At 55.1% G+C, this 26,549-nt stretch overlaps 1 protein-coding gene across 7 annotated transcripts; it reads left to right on the top strand.

Moving 5' to 3' along the window:
- Positions 1-618: 618 nt before the first annotated feature.
- LHX6 (LIM homeobox 6) lies at positions 619-26,549 on the top strand. Of its 7 annotated transcripts, none has more exons than XM_027556183.1 (10): positions 619-847; positions 1,997-2,068; positions 2,461-2,643; positions 3,004-3,125; positions 11,958-12,178; positions 14,658-14,758; positions 14,976-15,071; positions 15,274-15,448; positions 19,953-20,056; positions 24,337-26,549. In XM_027556183.1, the coding sequence occupies exons 1-10, from the start codon at positions 764-766 to the stop codon at positions 24,355-24,357; spliced, it is 1,179 nt and encodes a 392-aa protein (XP_027411984.1). In that variant the 5' UTR covers positions 619-763; the 3' UTR covers positions 24,358-26,549. The 7 variants fall into 7 exon arrangements, with proteins under 7 accessions (XP_027411984.1, XP_027411988.1, XP_027411985.1 ...); XM_027556186.1 differs by lacking the exon at positions 619-847 and adding an exon at positions 1,014-1,681; XM_027556187.1 differs by lacking the exon at positions 14,976-15,071.

Here is a 26,549-nt window from a genome sequence, read left to right as displayed (position 1 = left end):
GCTGGGCAGGTGTATGAGTTATGTGTGCATGCCTTGTGCTTGTGTAAATGAGGCGAACAGGTAATCATTTGCATCAGCACGTACACAAACGTGCCAGGCATGGGATTGCATCAACAGAGTCTGATGTGTGACTTTATATGAAACCCAAGGTGTGAGCATGGGTCCCTCTTGTACCTGTAAGTGGGGCTGTGGCCGAGAGCTGTGGGTGCCCCGTCAAGGGGCGGAGGGGGCGGTGATGAGAGCTGGGTGTCTGCGCCTGCCGGTGCCTTTTGCATGTCAGCGTGTCCCTCAGTCTCTCTGCCGGCGGTTCTGAGTTTCTGTGTGTCTGTCGGTCTGTGTGTGTGTCTCTGGGTCGCCGCCTCGCTGTGTGTGTCTCGCTCTCCCTTGGCGGGGAGGGGATTGGTCACGCATGACTCATCTTGAACCGAGCGGGGCTCCAGCGGCAGGGCGGCCGCCGCCGCAGCTGGAAGGGGAGGAGGACCAAGAGGAGGGAGAGGAGGAGGAGGAGGAGGAGGAGGAGGAGGGGGCGGGGGCCTCTCCAAGTTTGTCGGGACCTTCTTCCGAGGCAGCGGCGGCGGCAGCCAGGGAGGCCCGGGCTGCGCGCGGGCCGGGGGCGGGGGTTGGGGCCGGGCCCGGGGCGGCGGGGCGGGCGCCTCCGCCCTCCTCCTGCTCTTGGTTCAGCCTTTGCTCGCACTGCGGCCGTGGCCCCTCTCGGTACGGCTCTCCGAGCCGCGCGCCCGCCGAGCCCGCCGCTCCCCGGCCCATGTACTGGAAGCATGAGAACGCCGCTCCGGCGCTGCCCGAGGGCTGCCGGCTGCCGGCCGAGGGCGGCCCCGCCACCGACCAGGTGAGCGAGCTAGTGAGTGGGTGAGCCCCCGGGCCGGGGTCGGATGGGGCCGGGACCCAGCCGGGCCGGGCCGGGCGACGGGCGGCCGCGGGGAGGAGGGGTGCGGGGGTGCGCCTGGGAGTGTGTGTCTGTGAGTGTGTGAGCGCGCGCGAGCACGAGGAGGGGGGTCGCGGAAAGCGGGAACACATTATGCAAATGTTGGAGGAATTTCTCAAAAAGCGATTTAGCAAAGACACAGGCGAATCAAGAGGAGGCGAGGCGGGTATTGTCCGTCTGAATAGGCGCTGATAGCGCCGATGCGCCGGGGGTTGTGCCGGCGCAACGCTGAGAATCGCGGCGCGGGGCCGGTCCCGGGAGCTCCGAGGGGTTGGAGGGTGCTCGTTCCTCTTCTTGGACGCCTCCCTTTTCTTTTCTGGGCCCTGTTTCGTCCCCGATCTCGCCCCCGTTTTGCTCTGGGTTTTCCTAGGACTGGCCCTCGGAAAGCGCCTGAATCCGCGTCAGCATCTCCGCATCAATTTCGCCGCGCGCGCGGGGCGGACGGGCTGATGCTCCCAGCGCTCAGGGTTTTATTTTCCTCAAGCGCCCCTCCCCAATCTCTTTTTTATTTTCTTTCTTTCTCTCTTTTCTCCTTTTTGCATTTTGCGCCGAGAGGAGGAGAAGGGAGCGAGGAAGGGGGGTGGGTGGAGGGAGAAAAAATTCGATTTTTAATTACTACCATTAAAAAATCAAATTTGCAATTCTTTGGGCGGCCTGATGGATCTCACTGATTGACAGTTGGAATTGACACTCTGGCTACCTCTTATCTTGGGCATTCACGACAATTTCTAATTGCAGGTAGTTTGTGTGTGTGCGCGTGTTTTTTTTCCCCCTCAGAGGCTTGGATTGCAAGGGAACTAAGCGATTACTTCAAGAGCCACGGGTTAAGTGCAGGGAGAGGGGGAGAGAGAGGGAAAAAATCCAATCCAAATTCAAATTGCTTCATTAGAGAGACACCGCTTTTGTGGGGAAGGGCTTTAAATGCCCACTACAAAGTTAGGACTCATTGTTCCGCGCCGGTTTATATAACAGGCGCGGGGAGGCGCTGGGCTCAGGCTGCGCGGAGCCAGTGCTGCAGCCGCCGCCGCTTGCGTTCCCTCCCCCCTCCCCCAGGTGATGGCCCAGCCAGGGTCCGGCTGCAAAGCGACCACCCGCTGCCTTGAAGGGACCGCGCCACCCGCCATGGTGAGTTCGTTCGGCCCTGCTTTCGGTCCCCGGTGCCCTGGCGGCCGGGCCCTGGGGAGCTGACGCGGCTTTCCGGCCCCGAACAGCTGTCCCGTGCGCTGGGGGACTGCCGCAGGGCGCAGTCTCTCTAATAGCCTCGGTTTTCTGGCCGGGAAGGCGAGCTTTGACCGCTCCTAGCACCTAGGACGCTCGTGCTAAAAGTTGGAGCCGTCCTTTACTCTCCAGTAGGCCCTTCCATTCCTGTCCTGTAGCCCGTGGCTTGTCGTTTGGGGGCGGATTTCGTTGTCGGTTGGTTCGCTGAGGCCCGGGTCTGTCTCCGAGGCTGCAGCAACGTTGGGCACCCGACTCGGCCCGCAGCTCAGAGTGCGGCTTCTCCCTCTCCCCTACGGCAGGCTCAGTCGGACGCTGAGGCCCTGGCCGGCGGTCTGGACAAGGACGAGGGCCGGGCCTCTCCCTGTACGCCCAGCACGCCTTCGGTCTGCTCACCTCCCTCTGCCGCCTCCTCCGTGCCGTCCGCCGGCAAGAACATATGCTCCAGCTGCGGCCTGGAGATCCTGGACCGCTATCTGCTCAAGGTGAGACAGGGGCGGGTTGTTGTGTGTGTGTTGGCAGGGTGTGGGTTGCGACCCTGAGGACTGCAGGGGGAGCCACGCCGGCGCCGGGTCCCCTCAATTCGAATCCTTGCTCAGCCCCGGGCAGACTCCGCGGCTTCGGGCAGATCTTTGCGTCTCTCTGCGCCCCCGGGTTCCCGTCTGAAAAATGGGCAGTTGATTTCTATTTCCCTGAGCTTCCATGTTACAGAAGAAAAGTGGGGGAAGTCACATGTTTCTTCAGAGCTCCGGCGCCTGTGTCTGCAAAGGGGGCTGGGGAGTCTGGAGCCGGGCGCGCGCAGAGGTCCTCGCTCAGCCGTCCCCCCATCTCCGCCCCCTCCCCAGGTCAACAACCTCATCTGGCACGTGCGCTGCCTCGAGTGCTCCGTGTGTCGCACGTCGCTGAGGCAGCAGAACAGCTGCTACATCAAGAATAAGGAAATCTTCTGCAAGATGGACTACTTCAGGTAGGCTGCGGCCGTAGGGCCAGCAGTGTCGCCGGGGGGGGCGCTCAGAGGCCGTTTGTCAGCTGCGCTCGGTCTCTGGCTCCGGAGGCCCCCGCGTTCCGAATGCCCCTGCGCGGCGCGGCGCGGGGGCCCAGCCCACCCGCTGTCAGCGCCAAGCACCAGGAGCTCCAGGCTGCTCGTCGGTGCCGGCAGGGGTTCGGGCCGGTGATCCGCCTCCGGTTGCTGAGGCCCACTCGGCTTTGGTCGCGTCTCTGGCTCCCTCTCGGTTCCTGCCTGAACCTCAGGCTCCGGTTCCGACTCCCAGCGCGTCGGTCGAGCTCCGAGGCCCCCGGCCCTGGGCTGTAAACCCTACTCCCACTCCAACAAAGCCGGCGTCTCTACCCGGCAGGACCCTGAGCTGGGCTCTAGACTCTTGTCCCGGCTCTGGTCCCGGCTCTTACCTCGGCCGAATTCGAGGCTGGATTCAGGTCTGGTTCGGCCTTAAGCACTAGCCTCGCATGGGTCTCGGATCCGAACCCATATTTAAGCTCTCGATCTAACCCCCGACCTTGGTCTCCGGCTCCGCCTCAACTCAGACCCCGGCATCGCTCGAGTGTAGGATTTCGTGTCTGGGATCCTGCTTGCGCCCCGGGTGCCGGTTCCAGTCGCAGCTCCGTCGCCGTTTCTTCCCCAGCTTCAGCCTCTCCCGGGTCTAGGCTCTGACTTTGGCTGCCGGGACAGGAAGGGGGAGTGGGGCGCCGCAGTCAGGGTCCCCGAGTAGATCACCCTGGGCTGCACCCTCCGCCCCGCGGTGCCGCGTCCGGCAGCTCTGGACAGCAGCCTAGCTGATCCTCCCGCCGCATCTCCGCCGCTTGCGCGTGCCTGGCTCCTCACCACGCGGCTCGGCCCTGCCCGGGTCATGGGGTCGAGGTCACGGTGAGGTCAGAGAAGCAGCGACTGCCGGCCCGATCCCTAGGGGAAGCGTGAAGCAGGCCTGAACTCGGGTCTATGGAGTCCAGAGAGAGTGGAGTGGAATTGGTTCCTGGGCAGGACGCCTGTTCCCAAGAGCTTTCTTAGGAAGTGGAGAAAGCTACTCTTCCTACAACCAGCAGCCCCCATCCCGCCGACATCCTTCCCATCCCTGCCCCGAGAGAGGTCACCGATGCAGCCTTCCTGGGAATACCCCAGCCCCAGAAAGATCTTCTAAGTCAGGGGATGCTATGTAAGGCAATGCCGCTTCCCCTACCCGCCCCCCGCCGCCCCCCCCCCCCCCCCCCCCCCCGCCCCCAGGGCTTTGAGTCTCTGGAAACTTGGAAAGAAAGGACCTTGAATCTAGGGGGAGGCTTGTAGTATTTGGGGCTCGGGTGCTCTAAGGACACCTTAGGAAGCCTGGCTGGAGAAACGGACTCTTCTCCATCGGTGCATGGGTGTGAGTGGAAGTGCAGCTAGGGTGTGCATGGGCAAGGGCGGCTCTACCAGGTGGCCTGGGACTCCAAGTGCCTGTCCGGATCTGTGCAGTGGCCTGGGTGAATGTGTCAACTGAGCAGGGCGAGGGGCGTGTGGATAGCGTGAGTATTCCTTTACAGCAAGCATTTGTCAGTTCATGTGTGAGTGGAGAGTGTGTGTCTCTGTGAATGCTGGGACCGTGTGTGTGTGTGTGTGTGTGTGTGTGTGTGTGTGTGTTGTGCAAGTTGGTCAGGACAAGCTTCCTTCTGGACTGGGGTCTCAAGGTGAGAGACTGAAATCCCATCATTCCCCACCCTGCCACACACCCCTCCTCTGAGGGGCATTTCTGCTTATGGCCTTAATCCAGGCACTGAGGGCTCAAGGGTGTGAAGTGACTGTGGATTTGTGGGTATGGGCTGCAGCCTGTGTGTATGTGAGGGCAGGGCTGTCATTGTGTGGTGTGTAACCAGAGTGTGACCTCTCCCCTCCACTGTCCTGACTCTTCGCTGGCCAGGGCAGGAAGTGGAGGTTAGGGTCCCTGCTCTAGGCCTGACTCCAGTTGGTAAAGAAACAAGCCAGCTGCCCTTTCAGGGCTCCTTGTGTTCATCAGTGGGCCAGGACAGCCTGGGTAAACCAGCTGGCCTCTTCCCGCAGAGTAAGGTAAGCCTGGCCTCCTCTCCTGGTTCTCCTGGTGGCAGCAGACCCGCCACCCTGTGAGCCACTTGCCCACGTGTCTGTGCTGCTTCTCCAGCCCCAGCTCATGCCCAAAGCTGGACCAAGCCTCCTTGGTTGATGTGCTTTCCTAGATCTTCAAGGATTAGCCAAAACTCAGATCCTGACCCTACTGTTCAAAGCCTCCATTCCCTTCCTTTCCACGGCAGTGGGATGAAGAATGAGATATCCAGCTATCATGGAGACACAGAGACCAGACTCCATGAGGCCAACCCTGAATCACTGTGTGACCTCGGGCAAATCACTGCATCTCTCTGCCCTCAGTGTCCTCCTACCAGGGTACCTCTCTGAGCTGCCAAGAAGGCCAGTGAAGGGAGGTAGGCTCAGCAGAGGCTCGCTAAAGGGTAGGTGCTATGAGAGTCACCACTGGCAGGGTGGCAGGGGCATCCCGCCCTGGTGGCATTTCCTCAGACAGCTTGGGGAGCAAGAATGGGGCTGGGCCATTTCTGGGCTGCAGGTTCTGGGCACTAATCCTTTTCTAGTGACAACAGCCCTCAAAGCAAAACTAAAACAGATTTTTTTGTTTAAAAAAAAAATAGAGTTAATAAAGGCTCACATTCCCTGGGATGAGAGAATTGTGGCTTTTCTGATCGTTTCTCCCCCAGCCAGGTCTCCCTGCAGGCATAACTCATCCCTGGCAGCCCCACCTGTAACAAAAATAATGAAACCCACAAAAAGGGAGAGAAAAAAGCAGGCAGAGCACCAGGCAGGGACTATTGTCTGCTCTGAGCAGCAGCCCAGGCTCTGGGTGGCTGCTGGAAGTGAGCTCTTCCTGGAGAGAGCGTGGTGGTGTGGAAGGCAGAGCCCTCTCTCTAGATTGGGGTTCAGGGAAGGGCCTAGCACTCAGATTCTCTGGCCCTCTGTTTCCTGAAACCCAAGATCAAGGGTCTGATGGGAAATGGGCTGGAGCACTCACCCCAAAGAGAGGCCAAGATTTCTGAACAGGATGCAGGGAGGGAGGAAGTGGCCAAGACCCCACTGGTAGCTTCTGAGGTCCTCTGACCTCTGGTCTTATTCCCCAGGGAAGGGCTTCCTCTCGGTTCTATCTGCTATCTTGCCCTTCCCTGAAACTGGTCTGTAGACTCCTCTTCTATCTTCTTTGGCAGAGCTGGTAGCACCGGGGGCTCAGGAAGCTAGATGTTAGGAAAGCACTCCAAGCTCGCAGGGGCAGGAGGCAGGTGGCTGTGCCTGGGTGGGGTAGAGTCTGGAGGGCCATTGCTGCTCCTGGCTTTGTTGGAAGGAATTGGCTTTCCACTGACTGCGTGCCCTCTCTGAGTTCACTGGACCTCTCTGCCTCAGTTTCTTCAACTCACCATCCAAACAGGGACCTCACCAGCCCTTGTGGCCTCAGTCAGATTCCCACCTCCCCTCACTCCCTGAGTCCTAGCAGAAAAAAAAACTTTTTTCCACCAGGAAAATGTGTGATGCTTTTAACTTCTTCACTTTTTGGGTTAAGACCACTTTGCTTTCTATTTGCTTCCATGAAGTTGGGGAGGAGGAGTCCTGTGTGTGGGGGGGTGGAAAGATAGTGTTCCTTTCTGGGAGATTCATGTCTCAACAATAAAAACCCCAGACAGAGGACTTCTCTGGTGGTCCAAAGGCTAAGACTCCATGCTTCCAATGCAGGGGACCTGGGTTAGATCCCTGGTCAGAGAGCTAGATCCCCCATGCTGCAATTAAGAGCCAGTACAGTCAAATAAATAAATATTTTTTTAAAAAATAAACCAACCAGACAGCTTCCTCCCACCCACCGACCTGTGGCTGCTGCCCCCACATGGACTGATCTGCAGTGCCCCTCCGGCCCCTCCCCTCCTAAGTGTCATACCTATTGTAGACTGGGGGAGACAGTGTCCCAAGAGAATGGAGAATGCATCCCACCATTGAGAGACTGGAAGAGGACAGGACCGAAGATGCTGTCTGGAGACTGTACAGAGAGCATCTCTAAGCTGGGAACTGTGTTAACCCTTTACATCTCCTTACTTTATCTCATTGAATCCTCCCATCCACCCTGTGAGTAGGTAATTGTCATAACCCCTACATTATAGAAGGGGAAGCTGAGGCCCTGAGTGGTGAGGTCACACAGCTAATAAGTGGCAGAACTTGGATAACCCTCAGGGCTGCCTGACTTACCATCCTTATGTCTAAATATTTGGCACTCTTCTGTAGCTGAGACACCTCAGCAACCTGCCGTCTGTGCAAGGTGGGGCCCATGGAATGGCAAAGACCACACCCACCCACCCCTGCTGGCCCTAAGACTCCCTACCTGGCTGGCTGGCTTCCCACAGGCAGTACCCTCTGTGCTCTGACTGACTGTCCCTGGGTGGGCCCTGGGAGTACTAGGGCAGGAGTGAACTCAGAGTCCCAGTGACCGGAGGTTCAGGTCACAAGGTCCTTAGCCCTCTTGTTTCCTGACCACTGGCATGGGCAGTAAAGGGTTAACGACCTCTTCTTGCGTTGATGGGGGTGGGGTTCAGAGAGTGCCCGGGGCTGGGCCTGGGAAGGGGGGCTGCCCACAATGGTTCCTGTCCCCCACTTGGCCCTAGTGACTTAGGGCAAGCCGGCCGGCTTCTCTTCCTCGTTTCCCCTTGAACCCAAGCTCCGACCACATACTCCAGCGGGGGAATCCCACCCCCTCCCCCGGACCCCGAGGGTCCCCGGGGAGGCTCAGAGCTGGGAAGCGGCCCCCCACCGCGGCTGAGAGCAGCCCAGCGGCCGCCAGCTGTTGGGGGACAGATGTTGGGGGAGCTAAGAGAGGCGTTCGGGGAGGGGCTTGGGCTGGGACCTCCGAGGAGTGGGGCGTTTTAACCTCTTAAATGCTGGTTCTGTTGTTTTCGGCTTCTTCTTCTGTGGGTTTGCAAAGCAGGGAAGAAGCAGAAGGCATAGGACCATCCCCCCGCAACTTGTTTGCTTCATAGAATCTCTTCTCTAGGGCCCTCAAGTGACCGTCCCGAACGCAAAACAAGCGAACACTGGTTTTGAGTGTCAGCGCCTTGTCTCACTAGCTTCCTAACATTGGCCCTCCCACTCTGAGCTCCGGTTTCCAGAAAAGGGGTAGCTTAGCAATGGGGACAGGAGTCGTAGTGAAATTCCGATGGGCTCTTTCGTTGAGGCTCATTCACGCAACAAATAACTGCTGGGATCCTGCTCGGTATCCAGGAGAGACAGGCCGAGAGAGCTAGCTTGATTCCGTCCCTGGCGCACAGCTCCCTCCGCAAAGCCACGAATACCCAGATGTCTGCGTTCCCGGCTTCCGCGGAGAGAGGACAAGGCGGTGCGCGGCGCCCACTCCACTCCTTGCAGCAGCTGCCAGGCTGTGCTTCCTACCTCCGACACCTCTCCATTCCCAAAGCGCCTCTGTGTTTTGCGCCTTTGCCCCGTGGCGTGCGCGGGGACCCAGGGAGGGGCGCGCACAAGGCAGGGGGAGGCGGACAGTGGCCTCGCCCCCTAATCCCTTTGGCGCTCCCTTCGCAGCTCCCGAACACCCCTTTCTTGAAGTTTCGTTGTCTCTGCCGCCGATTTCGCTGCTTCCGGAATTCGGCGGCTCGGGCCTAGCTGCCCGCCTGGGAAAGGAGTCTATCGGTTTGTCAGAGCCTGGATACGTAGCCTCCTGGTGCCCCTTGTTTACGCCACCTTCCCCGAGTAGGGAACACGCTTCAGGAGCCGCCCGAAACGCATCCCAAACTGCAAAATGACTCCCATCCCCATCCGAGGATCTAACCGGGAGGATGGTTTCATTGACTGGGCGGAGACACGACGCGCGCAGGGAGATCCTAGAGCAGGGGACAGGTCCCGGCATTTGGGGTGATACGAGATGGGAGATAACGTTGCTGAAAGGTCGCCTGCGGTTCCCGCCTCAGAACAAGGCGATGGGGCTCTGCGAGCGGCCAATGGAGGCGCAGAACGCGCCCGGCGTCGCGGACTCGTGGAGCGGGAAGATCAGGGATGCGCGAGGAGTCTTGGATGCATCCTGGCGGAAAACGACGAATCCTGCAGAGCCAAGCGCTAGGATCCAGGAATTTAAACTCCGGTTCTGCGCACCGATCCCGGAACACGGAAACCGCTGGCTGGAGACGCAATAGCTTCGCCTGCATCTCAAGGCCGGGACCTTCCTCTACCATCTCTTTCAGGATCTCTCTACCCGAGCCTGCGGAGGCCCCAGGCCCTGCGCGAGGGAGTTTCCTGGACCCAAGGCTTGGAGTGGGGATGCGACGCTGTCAAACCAGGCCCCTTTCCTGTTCATACCACCAGGTTTCAACTCTACGCATCTCCAGTCCCGCTGCTTCCGCAGGTTCTAGGGGATTTTTTGCACATCGGAAGGGACCTCAACCCGTGTTCCACACTCCGTGTCGTCTTGGACAAGTCACTTGTCCACCTTGAACGTGTGGTGGGTGTGCAAATTGGGTGTTAGAGTCCCCACTTCACATGGCTGCGGCGAGAGGGAGGCAAGAAAAAAGTTGCGGCCCGGAACCCTGGAGCGTAGCGAGGGTTCTGCACCCGGCTGGCCCTTCCTTCTTCTTCCTTTCAGAGGCCAGGAAGTTCTCCCAGTCTGGAGCCGGGCAGCGGAATTCGGAATCGGCCCCTCGACGGGAGCAGACTAAAATGGGCAAAACGATTTCCTCTCCTCTTTACTGAAGGACTGGAAACGGAGACCGCGGGCTGTGCTGGGGAAGCCGAATTTCCTGGGTGGGGAACCACTTCTGTCTGTTTGAGGGACGGTTGATTCGGCCAAGGCGCGCAAAACGGCCTGAGCGAACCCCGCGGCCGCCGACAGGGTCCCCTAGAGCCCCTTTTCCGAGAGAGCGGCATGGCACTGGAGGGACGCCTGTAGTCGGTGCTGGCCGAGGCCTCCGCTCCTCGGTTCAACCCGAGACCGTTTATTCAACCGGCAGTTGTTTGTGTTTGCCAAGGCAGGCGAGGCTGTAACCAGAGCGCATTTGCTGGGCTGGTTCCTGCGCGCTCTCAAGACGCTTCCAGTGCTCTTTTGGGTGGAAATGTGCCTCTGGGGACACAGAGGCAAATCTTCTAGATCCTTTCCCAGGAATGCCGGGGTGGAAGGGAGAGCCAAGAAACCCGACTTTTTGTAAGTCGATGTGTTCAGTGCTGAGAAGGTGGTGCTGGGAGCCATGGAACTAGGAGTGGGGAGGTCCGCGGGGGTGGGAAGAGGAAACAGTTTGTGCGAAAGCCTGGGGAGTGGGGAGTGCTTCAGAGGGGTCATAAGACCTGGGACCACGTTCCGTCGTGGCTGACTCAGGCTCATGCTTGGGTGTGGGGTGAGGGATCTTGAGGAAGGTTAGGGAGGAGATGAGCCAAGAGAGGATGTGGTCTGTTGAGCTCTGTCAACTCCAAGGATCTTGGACCAGATCCTGAGCGTAGAGTGGAGCCACCAGAGGATTTTAAGCTGGGTAGGGGACAGCATAAAGCATCCATGCTGGAAACTTCCCTGCAGCCACTGTGTGGAGGCTGAGTTGGCCAGGGTGTCGCTGGAAACAGGCGTAAAGATTGGCAGTGAGGGGTGCATGATGGGAGCAAGGCTTAGGAAAGCAGCGGTGGCAGTGGAGAGGAAGAGATGGGTCCCAGAGATACTTAGGAAAGGGAACCTACAGTGCCTGATGATTTGTTGGTTGCTGGGTTGAGGAGGAGGAGGGGTGGTTGATTTAGGTTTCTAAGCTTGAGGGGCTAGATGAGTGGGGTCATCATTCTCTGAAAAAGAGTGTGTACCAGAGGGCCGGTGCAGGGTCACTGGGTGAGTCATCCACTTCAAGAAAAGACTCCCTGGTGCTCCGGGGCCGGGCCTTGGGCTGACTTCTGGGACAGGGTAAACAGACTCTGCTGCTTCCTAGAGGGGCTCCCAGTCCCGTGGCGGTGGAGGCAGCCACACCACAAAGTGGGAGGGCGAAGGGGAAGCGGCAGAATAGGGGAAAGCTTGAGAGAGAGTGAGGCATTTGATCTGGGCTTTTCTCTCTTGTTCAAGTGACACAGGGCTCCGGAGTCTGAGACTAGCTCCTTACTGAATAGACTGCAAAGCACTAAACCAATAGCACTAACCATTGCTGTTGTCACCTAGTTCAGCTCAGGGCAAGAAAATGAGAACTCAGAGAAGCTAAACACTGTGTCCAGGGTCACAGAGCCAGTAAGTGCATACCTGTCTATGCTTTCAAGAAACTCTCAAATTTCTCTACAGCTGGGTTACAGTTTATTCTTCTCAAGAGTCAGACTGGCTAGGGCTTCTCTCCTTGCAAGCTGTGTGACCTTGTGCCAATTACTTTACCTCTCTGGTCCCCATTTTCCTCATTTGCAAAATGAAGATTAATTGGGACAATCAACAAAAAACACTTAGAATCTTGCTGGGCAAGTGGTAAGTGCTCATAAATTTGCCAAGTTATTGCTATTATTATATTTCCCCTATATTTTATTAAGCAAAGTAATGTCATATACAAATTAAGTGATCATGGTAGAATATTTGAAAAACTCAGAAAAGCACCAAGAAGAAAGTAAGAAACCACCCACCAGCTCACCTTCCAGGTGGGACTTGGCTGCAGGGGATGGTGAATCCAGACAAAGGGAAATGCACAAGTGAAGTCCCTCGGGAACCGGGTGTGGCAGAGACTCAGGGGTTTGGATGGCTGGTCTGAGCCTCACCATCCCTTTCCTCTCCTCCCTCTCCGTGTGCCACAGCCGATTCGGGACCAAGTGCGCTCGGTGCGGCCGACAGATCTACGCCAGCGACTGGGTCCGGCGGGCACGCGGCAATGCCTACCACCTGGCCTGTTTTGCCTGCTTCTCGTGCAAGCGCCAGCTATCCACAGGGGAGGAGTTTGGCCTGGTCGAGGAGAAGGTGCTCTGCCGTATTCACTACGACACCATGATCGAGAACCTCAAGAGGGCTGCGGAGAACGGTACTCAACCCGCCCCTACCCCTCCCCACCCCCAGCCCTCTCTGACCCCCACGCCACCTCAGCACCCCAGGGACTGCTTGCAATTCTCTAGATCCAGGCGCCCCCCTTATCACCTGGGAGCAGCATGGGGGTGGGGCTGTGCATGGACTTTGCGCTTCTGGCTCCACCATTTGTTTGCTAGTCTGAAGTAACACTGCTGGTCTTTGCAAATTGTGTTTCCTACTCTGTAAAATGGGGCTAACGATAAGACACCTCAGAGATAGATGAGGCTGATGTTCGGAAAAGCCAAGAGGCACTCAATGGCCCTAGCAATGACTCTCATCACCAGCAGCCTACTCTGCCTTTGGATAGCTCTGGGTGGCCTGGAGGTTCATCCCCTCTCCTTTGCTGGAACCAGGCTTGGGCCAGTCGTCCAGAGATGATGCGACCCTCTCCTCCCAACTCCCACCCCAGCAGGTACAAGCCAGAGGTTTGGGCATGGGGTTTTCATTCTGGGCTGTAAGGAGAAAGGCCTTTGAGTCTAGAGACCGGAACTTCAGTTTTGCTTCTGGCAGGTTGTGCTGACCTACAAATTTGCCTTTTATCTCTGGGTCTCACTCTCCCTAGTGGGAAAATGGTTATTGGACTAGTGAAAGTAAAAATCTCTCAGTTGTGTTCGACTCTTTGCGAATCCATGGATAGTCCATGGAATTCTCCAGGCCAGAATACTGGAGTGGTTAGCCTTTCCCTTTTCCAGGGGATCTTGGACTAGGAAGACCCCTAAATCTCTTCTGACTTTGATACTGAGATTTCCGAAGACACTTAGACTCAGGGACAGGACCCAGGTCTTCCCGGGTTTGTGGGGGCTAAGTCTGCCCCATCCCCAGAGCCTCTCAGGAAGTATGGACCATACTGCCTCAGTCTCTAGTCAGAGAACTAGTTAGGAATCCCCAGAGTGCTGTTGGCCATGGCCACAGCACCAGTCAGTCGCTCAGTCATGTCTTACTCTGAGACTACATGGACTATAGCCCACCAAGCTTGGTTATCCAAGGAATTTTCCAGGCAAGAATACTGGAGTAGATTGCCATTTCCTACTCTAGGGGATCTTCCTGACCGAGGGGTCGAACCCTTTGGCAGGTGTATTCCTTACCACTGCGCCACCTGGGAAGCCTTGGCCACAGCAGGCCGTCACTTTCTCCTGCCAGGATCAGGGCTGAGTGGGTCTGGGTGGGGAGCAAGTGAAGCTGGGGTGCTCTGAATTTACCTGCAAGCAAACTGGGCAAGTCAGTTGTAGAGCTGGGGTGGAAGTCCAGGAGTCAGCGTTTCCCCCACACCAGGAGCCATCAGTCACTCCAGGTTCCTTCCATATCTGGACCAAACAGGACCCGATAGCCACAGCCTTGCCAGTTACACTCCGCTCTCATAGCCAGACCTGACTCCAGACTCCTATCATGCAGGGAACCTGAAGGCTTATGACCTCAGATCTCCTTTACTGACCAGCCCTCAGTTTTGGCTACTGCTTTACTTGTAAAACTTAAACACACACATGTCCATTATAGAAAATTTAGAAAGGATGGTAAGCAAAAAGAAGAAAATAAAGACCACTCCAAATGCCACCACCCCACATTTTAGTGTATATCTTCCCAGATTGTATTCTATGTATGTATGTTGGAGTGTTTGTTTTGTTCTTTTAGCACACTTTTTCCTAATTAAAAAATTATGAATAGTGGTGGAGTTTCTGGAGATTTTAATTTTCTTCTTTGTGCTTATCTGATTTCTGAGTTATTGATAAGGATCATATATTAGCTTTTCATTCAGAAAAATGAGATATTAAAAGAATATATTTAGTGTGATTAAAAAAGTAATGTTAAGTGGAAAGAGAATAACACATACTCCAGTTAACAAAATTAAACCTTAGAAAAGGTGATGACATGTGATTGTTGGAAAAACTTCAGAAGCTGCAGAAACATTGAGTCTTCATAATTGCACTCCCTCTTCCTAAGCCTTTGGTGTATATCCTTCCAACCTTTTGCTTCCATCCTTTTTTTAAAAAAACAAAATAAGGATCACAGTTCTGTAACCTGCCTGTTTCCCATCTCCATCAGTCTTTGGTTTCCTCAGTATGTCAAGGAGGGAGACCAAACTGGGATGCTAGAGTCAGCTAGCTTTCAGAATACTAGTCGAAAGGTCCAGAGCTGGGACTTTCTTCTTTCTGAACCTCAGTATCTTCCGCTGTAACACGAGGATAATGTCACCAATCCTCAGGGTTGTGAGAAGTACAGGGCACCCCCAAAGAGAAGCGTCTGGCACTGATCAGATGCTCAGAAGTAGAAGCCCCTTCCCCAAAGACTGAGTTCAGGGGCTTAGGACCCTGGGATTCCCGCTCCCAGCCAACTCCGCTCCAGACACTTCCAGGGACCAGCTCCCCCCACCCCCGTCCTTTCCAGGCTGCCACTAGAAGAGATGGGGACGCGTGGTCAGCCACTTCTGTCGCCCCCAGGGAACGGCCTCACGCTGGAGGGGGCAGTGCCCTCGGAACAGGACAGTCAGCCCAAGCCGGCTAAGCGCGCCCGGACGTCGTTCACCGCCGAGCAGTTGCAGGTACCCGGGCTGGCCGCGAGTGGCCGGGTGTGGGCGGGGCCTCGGAGTGGGCGGGGCTGATAGGGCCTCCTGACTCCTCCCCTCTGCCCGACCCGCGGGTGGCGGGGAGGGGCTGTAGCTGCCTGGGGGCGTGGCCTTCGGGCCGGAGCCTCTGATTGGGCCGGGGCCTTGGCGACCTCGGGGGGCTCGTGCCTCACAGCCCCGCGGCGCCTGGCAGGTTATGCAGGCGCAGTTCGCGCAGGACAACAACCCCGACGCGCAGACGCTGCAGAAGCTTGCGGACATGACGGGCCTCAGCCGAAGGGTCATCCAGGTGGGGCCGGGGTGGGCGGGGCCTTCGGGTCTGGGGCGGGGCCTGGGGGCGGGCCCTCGAGCGCGTAGCCGGCCTGCGGGTCCGCGGGGGCACACGTGGCCGCCCTTCCTCAGGTGGCGACAAGGCAGTCCCGCCTGGGGTCCCGCAGCGGCGCGTCCAGCCCTTTTCCGCGAGGCTGAGGCTGCTGAGGCTGTCGTTCCAGGTGTGGTTTCAAAACTGCCGAGCGCGTCATAAAAAGCACACACCGCAGCATCCAGTGCCGCCCTCTGGGGCGCCGCCGTCCCGCCTCCCCTCCGCCCTGTCCGACGACATCCACTACTCCCCGTTCAGCAGCCCCGAGCGGGCTCGCATGGTCACCCTGCACGGCTACATAGAGAGTAAGTGACCGCGACACCTCGGTCGCCCGGCCTGTGGGAGAGCGGGTACAGACGAGCGCTCGTGGGTGGCAGAGGCGTGGGGAGGCCTTGCTAAGCCTCGTGAGTGCAGCTGAGGGTTCCTCAGTCACTCGGACCTAGAGGTGGGGGAGAGGAGTTAAGTTCCCCAATTCTGCAGCAGTGGAGCTGGACTCTTCCGTAGAGGCAAGCCATTCAAAACGTACTCTTTCAACACCCACTCTGTGCCAGAGCCCGAGGACCAGGAAAAGAACAAGAAGGGTAAAGTCCCTTCCCTGGGGGAGCCTGAGTTCTGGTGGGAGAGGCAGGAAACAACACCAGATAGATGAGCCATTTGGTTTTCGTTGTGGTGATTCCCGTAGTCAGGATTCTGGATGGGAGTGTGTCGAGATGTCACCTCTCCTCCGGCTGAGACCAGAAGGATGGCAGGAATGAGTGAGACACAAGGAGAGGGGAAATAGGAATGCAGGCAGCAGAGGAACCAAGTGTAGGCAGAAAGCGCCCTGGCATGTATGCGTTTGGGTCACAGAAGAGAGCCAGGGTGACAGGAGTACCCACAGCTGAGGCCGAGGGCAAAACACCTGACTGACTTCCTTGAACCTGTTTCCTCATCTGTACACTGGGACATTAATGATGCTACCTCACAGGGTGGTGATCCACTGTGTTCAGTAAGTATTTTTTGAGTGCTTTCTGTGCCCTAAGCACTGGGATGCCTTTGTGCTAAGTCTCATCAGTTGTGTCCAACTCTTTGCAACCCCGTGGACTGTATTCTGCCAGGCTCCTCTGTCCATGGGAATTCTCCAGGCAAGAATATTGGATTGGGTTGCTATTTCCTTTTCCTGACCCAGTGATCAAACCCACATGTCTTGTGTCTCCTGCATTGGCAGCTGGGTTCTTTACTCCTAGCTCCACCTGGGGAACCCCAAGCACTGGGATACAACAGACCAAAGCCTGTGCGCTCCTGAGGCTCAGGTGGCAGGATGGGGAGGAGGGGAGACAATAAACAAATAAAGGAGGGAGGGGGGGTGTCAGTGGGGACTGAGCACTGTGGGCGAGGGGTGGCAGGTCATGGTGGAGTGATCAAAGAGTGGAAATCTGGGGGAGAGACAGAGCGAGTAGCCTTGTGCATGTCTGGAGGATGGGCATTTAGTGAGTTTGCTATTGAATGGGTGCTTATCACAGATTTTCTTTCCCTTTGAGGTTGTTTCTATTGCTTGTTTCCTCAAAGCTGGACATGACCAGAAAAATAGGTGGCGACAGCATACCCACAAACTCAAACCCTCTCTTCTCTGGGTTCAAGTAAAAGAGAAAGAGAAGGGAGATCAGAGAGGGCACAGCTGTGTCCCGAGTCCCTGCCGTGTGCCAGGCACTATCTCGACAGATGTTTCTAAACATCACTGTTCTACTGCACAGATGAGGAAACCAATGGTCCACAGTAAGTTAGTGGGAGCCAGGATTCTTTAATGATGAAATGTGGGCTTTAGTGTCATACTGTGGGGCTTCAGAGCCAACCTCTGTCACTTACAAGCTGTGAGACATTGGGCAAATGTCGTCTTATCCTAGAATACCAGTTTCCTCATCTGTAAAAATGAAGACAATAAGAATCCAATCTCTTTTTTAAAAAGGAGAATACCTATTTTAAAGCAGTATTGTGAGCATCAGATGAGATCACTGACTTAATGTCTTTAGTATTTATTAAGTCTGGAAAAGTATTAGCTGCTCTTGTGATGGTAGTGGTGGTTCTGGTTTGCAGAGCTGCAAATGCAGAATCCTGCCTACTGCACCAGGCTGCCAGTTGGAAGTGGCAGTGTCTGCCAGTGTCTCTTTGTTCTGTTCCATTTCTGAACCATCTGCTCAGTAGGAGGGACTCTTTTCCTCCTTTCTTTTCTAAACAATTGACGTGTTCAAGCTGCAGAGAGCTCATTGACTATCTAGTTCATCTGTTAAAGGTGCCAAGCACCAGGGGCTCTCTAGGTACTAGGAGTCTGGGCCACCAGCCAACGTTTGCTGTGAAGTTGGAAATGGATCTAGGTGACCCCATGGAGAGTGGGGCCATGGTCTCCAGAGCTATGTCAGGATTCTGTCCACATAGATTGTTGGCCAAACCTAGGGACACCTAGAGAAAGGACTGAAATGCCCTTTCCTTTTCCCCTCAAGGTGAACCCAGCTTGGGGCAGGAGGCGTCAAGGGTGTTTGAACATGCTGCCTCCTGTTGCGTGACTGAAGGTCCCCTTAGAAATTTTCTTTGCCATTCACTGAATTCACAGGTTCCTGAGTTTCCCAGAGCCTTCAAGCTTGGGCTTCCCTTGTAGCTCAGTTGGTAAAGAATCTGCCTGCAGTGCAGGAGACCCAGGTTGGATCCCTGGATTGGGAAGATACCCTGGAGAAGGAAATGGCAACCCACTCCAGTATCCTTGCCTGGAAAATCTCATGGACAGAGGAGCCTGGTGGGCTGCAGACCATGGGGTCGCAGAGATTCGGGCATGACTGAGCAACTAACACTTACTTCAAGCTTGGAATCTCATAAAAAAGCTTTGGAACTAGACTCCAGAAATGCATACATATGCACAGAGTTCTCCACATAATCTTAGGCTGTTCATGGGCCCTCAGAACACCCCATATTAAGAATTCCTCCATCTTCTCCAGATGAGGGAACTGTAGCTCAAAAAGGCACAGTGACTTGCCCTGTCACATATTAATTGCAGGTCTCTGTACAGGGCTCCTTCCCCTGCAACCAAAGAGGACAAAGTTCAGAGAAGAGTGAGGCCATAGGCTTCACTGTAGTGGCAAAGAGGTGGAAGCATGAGACATTTGGGTCAGACCAAGGATGGCCTTACCCCTCACTGTTTTAATATTGGAATAGGGTAGAGATTCATCCAGCAAAATCTTAAAGAGTACCTACTAGATGCCGTGCCTTATTCTAGGTCCTGGAAATCCACAAAGACTAGAATCTAGAAACAATCAAAAATTCCTGCCCTCATTAGAGGCTGCAGTCTAGCTGGCAAAGACAGATAACATCAAATAAACAATAAAAATATACAGTCAGTCAGATGATGGTAAGTGCTAAGGAGAAAAAATAAAACTGAGAAGACAGGCAGGGAGGGTAGGGGGTAGGTATTGGTGTTGGGTGGCAGTTGTGAATAGGGTGGTCAGGGAGAGCATCCTAGAGAAGGTGATGTATGAGTACAGAGTCCTCTAGGGGAGGGGGGTAAAGCCCTGGTGATACCTGGGAGATAAGAAGGTACAACACACCAAGGAAGGACTTGAATGGATGGGGTAGAGCCTTGAATATAGGAATGTACAGCCTTGAATGTATATATTCATTTCTTTTTCTCTCTTCTTAAAACTTCTAAACTATAATATAGTTGATTTACAATGTGTTAATTTCTGCTGTACAGCAAAATGATTCTATTCTATATATATACATACATATATATATATATATATACACACATTCTTTTTTAATATTATTTCCCATTATGGTTTGTCAGAGAATGCTGAATATAGTTCCCTGTGCTAGCTATACAGCAGGACCTTGTTTATCCCTTCTGTATGTAACAGTTTGCGTCTGCTAACCCCAAATTCCCACTCCGTTCCTCTCCTACCTCCCTGCTTGGCAACCACAAATCTTTTCTCTGTATCGGCGAGTCTGTTTCTGTTTCATAAAAGTTCATTTGTGTCGTATTTTAGATTCCACACATAAGTGATATCATATGGTGTTTGTCTTTCTCTTTCTGACTTGACTTATTATAAGGATCTCTAGGTCTATTCTTGTTGCTGCAAATGGCATTATTTCCTTCCTTTTTATGGCTGAGTAGTATCCCATCACATACATGTACCACGTTTTCTTTATCCATTCATCTGTCGATGGGCATTTAGGTTGACTTGGCTATTGTGAACATAGGGGATGTACATATTCATTTATGAGTGTTTATCAGTGAGTTAGATAGTTATTATCAACTATGCTTCCCAGGTGGCACAGTTGGTAAAGAATCTATCTGCTAATGCAGGAGACACAAGAGATGCAGGTTCGATCCCTGAGTCAGGAAGATTCTCCAGAGAAGGAAATGGCAGCTCCAGTATTCTTGCCTGGAAAATTCCATGGAGAGAGAAGCCTTATGAGCTATAGTCCGTGGGGTCACAAAAAGTAGGACACAACTGAGCACACACACAACAGACAGTTATCACACATAGCTTCATTGCTCATAGACTTTCAGGGACTTCCCTGGTGGTCCAGTGGCTAGGACTCTGCGCTTCCATTGCAGAGGGCACGGGTTTGATCCGTGGTCAGGGAACTAAGATCCCAGAAGCCAAAAGACTTTCACATAGGGTATTGCAACCAACCCTACTGAAATTTTGCCCAGGGCCACCCCACTGGTAAGTGGTAGAGGTGAAAATGGCCCCAGGGCTCCAGCCTATCGAGCCCAGGGCTGGTGGGATGCTGCATGGAGACTGGGCGATGGGCTCCAAGGCATCCTCTCATCCACAGGTCAGGTACAGTGTGGGCAGGTGCACTGCCGGCTGCCTTACACCGCGCCCCCAGTCCACCTCAAAGCCGATATGGATGGACCACTCTCCAACCGGGGGGAGAAGGTAAATGGAGCCCGGTTGGGTGGGGTGGGTCAGAGCCCCCCCCGCCAGGATTGGGTTTCTGGCAAGATTCTCGTCGCTGAGCAGGCACCCTCAGCCCGGCACACTCAGGCCCCCCTGAGCCCCACCACGCAGTCCCTTGATCTGGTGCCAGTGTGTTCGGAGTGTACGGCCAGCCCCCTGGTGGCTCCCCACCACGGCTGGCCTTCTCTTTTTCAAATTTACGGATTTGGTTACTTCGCTCAAACGTTGCGGCTCTGAGCAGGGCTTATATCACACACCACCCTGCCTCCCACCATGTCACGGGTTCCTCCTCCTGCGAGTGAATAACCTGAGCTGGTGGGGCCCAGGGACAGCAGGCCAGCCAGTGGCCCTTGGTCAACTGGTAAGGCCTCCTTTGTGGAACCCGATCTCTGGTTGTCTCAAGCAGTAGGACTGGACGCCCAGAAGGGTGCTTGGATGTCACCCAGTCCAGTGGCTTGAAAGCTCTGTTCTTAAGCCCGGGAACCCACTTGTTTGCGCTTTCTCATAACGAAGAATGGAGATGAAACGAGGTCAGTGGGGAGCCACTCTGGATGAAACTGCAGAGGGAGTAGAGCCCCCACCTCCCACTCAGCTCCAGGACAGCTCGCAGTGAGCCCTGAAAGCCACTGCTCTCAGACAACCCCTTCTTTTAGAAAATGAGGCCCAGGTAGCTCAAGGTCACAGAGCCGGAATGAGAACTTGTACCTTTACTCGTTCACAAAATCAGTTCTTCAACCGTCATACTATGTACAGATTGTTCCCAGGAGCCCCAAGTCAGTTGCCAGGAGCACAGAGATGAAGGAAATGTAGTTCCTGCCGTCGAGGAGGCCAACAGTTAGGACACAAGTGTGATTCAACTGTGATGCTGGGGCCAGGGGAGCTGGGAGTGGGGGCTCAGGAGAAACACACAAAGGCTTCCTGGAGGAAGGCACGCCTGAGCCTCAGGGTTTGGCAGGGAAGGCATGAGCCGCCAGGGCTCTCAGGGAACCCAGAGTGATTCAGATCTGCTGGCACATGAGCCTGGGAGGAATAAGAGTGAGCGGTGGAGCCCTCAGGTTGCCAGGTAGAGGTGCGTGGACCATGGTGGGCGCTGGAGGTCTCTTTTAGAAGTATCACTGTAGTGGTCCTTGGAGAGGCAGGGAGCCCCAGGAGTCAGAGGATGTGCTGGGTTTGAGGAGAAACAGGGCCAGGCCTGAACGCAGTCTTCTATGCCTCAGCATCATTTGGGCAGCTCCTAGAGAGGCAGATTCCCCAGCCTCGCCTCTGGGGAGCTGGGGTGGGCCCCAGGGACCCACGGGTGTCATACCCAGCCCCAGTGATTCTGGCAGGCAGCCCGGAGTGGGACTACCTTTCCAGGACAGCCCCTCTTACTCCACCTCCTGATTAAGCACCTACCTGTGGGGCTGGGCTGAGGGCTGGGCACCGTGGGGAAAGTAGATGATGCAGAGGTACAGCCAGCCACTAGGACCAGTAGGTTTATAAGTAAATGGTAGTACGTATGCAGTCTCAAATTCTGGAGACCCCAGTGGTGGGTGACCCCACCCCATCCCCTTTGAGACTGTCATACTCACAGGAAGGGCTGCCTTGGGTAAACAGCTTCTTTGTTCATGGCAGGTGCTTTACATATGTTGTCTGATGCCCCTGATCACACTGTGGATATGAGGATGGCATCCTCATGGTAAAGATAAGGCAACATGGCTCAGAGAGGTGACCCGACCTGTCCAGGGATGCAGCTAGCCCCTCAGATCTGAAGTCCACCTGGTTCAGTAACCATGTGCTTCTGAGCCGTACTTTACAGTCTGCACAGTGCTCTTTTTGACCTCACCCTTCACAGCCTCTCTGGGATGATGACTGTGGTTGACTCCATCTCATCCCTGCAGACATGGGCTCAGCCAGAGCAGCAGCTCGCCCAGAGACACACAGCAAGTGTGGGTACAGCTGGCCTTGATCCTGGGGCTAGCTGCCCCCCGGCCTGCAGGAGAGCATTCATCCTGTCCCACCCTGCAGCGAGCTGGCATGGTCCTTGTCCTCAGAGTGGCTTAGAGCAGGAGGTGGGCAGCTACAGCCCTGGGCAGTTGAGGATAAGGGATGAACGTGAATCTTCGAGGACCCAGAAGACAGAATGGCCAGCTCTAGGGGAGAGGCAGGGGACGTGAGGAATCCCTGCCAAGGCACAGAGGTTTGGAAGAACCTCGAAGGACAGCAGGGGGCTTAGTGTGGCTGGGGCCCGGGGAAGTGGAGGAGGAGCCAACAGGGGGTCACATAATGAGGGCCCTGTGCCTTCAAGCAAAGGGCCTGGACGTTATCTGGGGTCAGAGGGGATCTTTGGAAGGAATTAACTCTGGGCTCAGCACTTGGAGATGAGCCCTTGTCTCCTGGTTTCTCAGCTAAGCCTGTGGTTATGTCTGGTTCAGCCTGAAGGATGAACCAGTCTAGGGGTCTGGCAGCTTTTGGCTGGGGAAGGTTTCTGGCCCCTGGGATTGGCTGCCGAGCCAGAGTTCTCTCTTGCTGGCCCAGAGCCCCAACTTCACATCCAGCAACTCTACAGAAAAACATTTCCCCCTCTTCATGACCTTCCGCCCTCTCACTGTCAGACCTTCCTGCCAGCTCCCAGGAACCTTCTCTGTCCACATCTTGCCAAACCCCTGGGGCCTGGTAGACTGTGTGTGTCCAGGCAGTGCAGAACCTTGTGGGCTTTCTTCCAAATCCCTCTGGGCCTGATCCAGCCTGGCGAGGAGGAGATTCAGGGCCCCCTGGGGCAGCCCCCCAAACCCACTGATCAAGACCAGCACTGGCCTGGCCCAGAGACCAGTGCTCTGAGCACTGGGGTAGTATCCTGTGCCTCTGTCGTGTTGTCATTGGACTGCTCATCCCTGTGAGTTTCCAGTACCAACATTTCTTCCCGGTCATGGCCCCTGATCCCACAGTTTAGAGCTTGGAAAGTTCTTAAAAATCAGAGGCTGGCCATCATTGCTCAGGTGGAGAGACAGCAGCTCATGGACAGGCAGGGTCATCCCTCTGGAGAGAGCTTCTATTAGAAAGAGCCCAAAGCCAGGTAGACAACTCAGAGGCTAGAGGAGAGCACAGTCTAAGGTGGGGGTGAGCTCCAGAGTCGGGCAGACCAAACAGCTCGGCCACCTTCTCACTTTGGGACTTGGGAACACGGTTTCTCTGAGCCTCAGATCCTTCATCCACAAAATGGGGATAATAGTTCCTACCATGCAAGGTTGTTGCTGAAAGCAAACGCAATTATATATGTACAGGGCTTGGCATGATGCCTGGTGCGCAGGAAGTGCTCCGTGTGTGTTGGTTATTATTACAATGACTCTTACGGCGAGGATCACCATTGCTTTCTTCCATCTCTTCCTCCTGGAAACTGACCTGGGCCGTTAACATTCTTGATCAAAAAATGGAACAGCCATATGGCCATGCCCACTGGATGTCCCCGGCCCACTTGAAATCTCCTCCTGGCACTGGACTGTCAAAAGGCACATCCCATTGGCCAGACAGCCAATAATCCTTGAGCTGAACCTTCGGGACTGTGTTGGCGGCAGTGCGAGGTCAGCCAGGCATCTTAGGTGGGAGACGGAGAGGAAGCAGTCGGTCCCTGACCACCCTCTGTGTGTCAGGCACCTGGCGTGTCTCAGCCACCTGCCTCTCCAAGGGCTTGGATGCATGAAGGGCTTGGCCCATTGCCTGGTACTTGGTAAGCGCCACTGGTAACTTTCAAGGTGGCTTGGAGAGGAAGAGGCAGTGGGTCTAACCAGCAGAGCTTATTCTAGCGCCATGCTGGGGTTGCCCTGCTGGGTCTACCTCTTCTGGGCCGGGTGATCCCAGGCTCTTTGATTTTCACCTCTCTGGCCCCAGTGCCTCCCCTGTAAAAAGGAGATGGTATCAGGGCACCCTGGTGGGGTTAAGGCCAGGCTCTGTGAAATCACACCCGTGTGCACTATACCCAGTGCCAGGGAGTGTGCCCAGGAGGTGCTAGCTGCTATTCTTGAATCTTCCTGATTCCTCCCCATTCTGAAAGAGAGAGAGGGAGAGAGGTGTGCTCATCCCTGTTTGACAGATGAGGAAACAGGTTCAGAGAGGTGAAGTGAGTTGCCCAAGGCTGCACAGCAAGCAAGTGACTGAGCCAGGATTTGAACTCAGATGTGGGCCCTGGGTCCCCCTCCTTCTCTAGGCCTTTGAGGACCTCTGGGGGGCTGCCAGGCGGTGCCGACCCTGGCTCAGCCCCCTCCCACACCTTCCTCTTGCAGGTCATCCTTTTTCAGTACTGACACTGCCGGCACTTCCGCATCTGTCCATGGGCGACCTGCAGCTGTCCCTTAGCCGCTGAAACCCGGAGTCTGAGCTGCTGCCAGGGATCACCCGCTCCGCATCCACCCCTCGTCTGCCATCCTGCCCGCCGCCAGCTAGGCCCCTGGGCCTGGCCTCCCTGTCTCCTGCTGAGAACCAGAACCCACCAGGAGCACTGCGGAGCCCTCCTCCAGGAAAGCAGAGCTCCCTGATACTTGGAGCCAGGGTGAAAACAACAGCCCACGTTTCCCATTTAGACAGGAGTCGTCCTCTTCAACTTAAGCTGATCACAATAGCAAAAGGCCGAATTGAGTTTCGCGACGCCAACAGCCTTCCAATTTACAGGTTTTCTTTCCTCCTGTGTTGGCCTTTACTACTTCCTTGGAATCATCTCCAAATTCTAAATAGTCAACAACCCCCAGTGTTATCCGCTCTGTTGCTTTTGTCTGGAAAACTCTACAGTGTTTGTGGGATGTCCCCAAAGGAAAGCTATGTTCTAATTTTATCATTTCCATCTGTCTGGTTATGTCAAGTTAGTTCAGAGAGAGAAGAGACACTGACCAACCCTGAGAGGCCCAACAGGGCAAAGATGGAGGCCTGCCCAGACCAAGAGGCAGCGGGATAGGGAGGGGGTGGGGGGAACAAAGACCCCCATTAGTTTGGAGGCCCAGGAGAAGGAGTCGGCATGTTGGGCTGGGAGGGGCACGAGCCATTTTAAGGAGAAGAAAGAGGAAGCTCGGGGTGTGTGTGCCAGGGGCCCCACTTTCCCCCAGTTATCCAGCATATGTGCGGAGGCATGGCAGAGGTGGGTTTTGATCTGTACGGTGACATTTCTCAATGTCTGGACAGGTTACACTTGGGGATGCTTCTTGGCTACTTGTTACCTCCCGATGGGTGGGGCTGCTTGGGCCACATCTTTTTTTTTGCAAGGAGGGGGCATCTCCTGAAGGGACTGGGGAATGGAGCCCAGGGAAAGGGCAGTCAGAACATTCATTCTGGACCCATCTCTGCATAGAGAGTCCTGATGCTGAGTGAGTGTGCCAAGCCCAGGGTTCTAGCTGGCACTTCTGGGCTTCTCCATCAACCCTGCCCAGAGCCAGCCCCGTCTACTCCTGAGAAGGTGGACCAGACAGCTGTGGTCACACCCACCCTGTCCCGCTACTCTTCCCCTCCCCCCAAAACAAAAGGGCTCATGCTACACAAGATCATGGTTTATGTTTTCAGGGGATGCTCATTTGTCCCAAGCTTATCCTGTAATCTTAGAATTACTTTGTGTCCTGATGCATTTCCCACTAGAGGCTGCTAGTCATCCTTCCGGCTTTGGTTCACCTGGTATGTTGCTTTGGGAAGAAGACTCTAGGACAGGGAAAGCAAGCTCATGGTACACAGGTATCTGCTGTCCCTGGTTTCACCTGTGGCAGACATCGACAATCAGTTGCAGCACTATCTCACTGAGTCTGGATAAGGGTTCGGAATCCAAATGCTTGAAGTTGGCGCTTAAGATGAAAACTTATATGCCATTCTCATTCTGGGATCTGGAGGAGGGCTGGGCCCGGGTGTAGCCCCTGAAGGGAACCTGTTTCTTTTCGCTTTCAAAGACAGTTCCAGCTGACTCAGGGCAAAGAGAAGGCACCCCTCTGAATATAGTTGGTGCAGCTTAGTTCAGAACTCACCTAGTGAATAATGTGTGCTTAGCCCTGTGCTCAGAGCTGACGTTACCAGGAGCAGCTGGGCCCAATCCCTGGTGACTGGGGAGCTCTAATCTTTCCTTTGATTTCTGCTCCCAGTGATCCCAGTCCCAAGCACCATCATGTGGTGAGTGGCCAGCCGAGTCCTGCCCAGGGTCACCTAGTACCCACTCTGCCTTGAGCCTCCCCCCAGGGTCTGTTCCTTGCGTGGATCACGTGGTTGTAGCATGTTTCGGTTCAGACATGTCTCCACTAGCCTGATAGAGCAGCCTGAGAACCTACAGGCCATCAGGACTATTTATTTAAATCAAAGCAAAAGGGGGAAACACACACACACACATACACACACGGAAAAAAAAAAAAAATTGTAAGCACTTTTTTGTAAAACCAATGTCTGTTTTGTTACATACCTTTCATGTTGTGCTTTGTAAATGTCTTATTTGTGTAATAAATAAAGTTAATGCAAGTAGAAGTGCTGGCACTGA

The sequence above is a fragment of the Bos indicus x Bos taurus genome, chromosome 11 (genome assembly GCF_003369695.1).
Source record: "Bos indicus x Bos taurus breed Angus x Brahman F1 hybrid chromosome 11, Bos_hybrid_MaternalHap_v2.0, whole genome shotgun sequence".
Taxonomy (NCBI): domain Eukaryota; kingdom Metazoa; phylum Chordata; class Mammalia; order Artiodactyla; family Bovidae; genus Bos; species Bos indicus x Bos taurus.
The sequence above is the reverse complement of the archived record's forward strand: the minus strand, read 5'-3'. Positions and strand labels throughout refer to the sequence as shown.

Bases quoted from the DNA above. Each gene is read 5' to 3' on its own strand.
- LHX6 (XM_027556183.1), top strand. From the start codon at position 764: ATGTACTGGAAGCATGAGAACGCCGCTCCGGCGCTGCCCGAGGGCTGC. The intron at 2,069-2,460 runs GTGAGTTCGTTC...CCCCTACGGCAG, and splicing joins GGACCGCGCCACCCGCCATG to GCTCAGTCGGACGCTGAGGC. The intron at 20,057-24,336 runs GTAAATGGAGCC...TTCCTCTTGCAG, and splicing joins TCTCCAACCGGGGGGAGAAG to GTCATCCTTTTTCAGTACTG.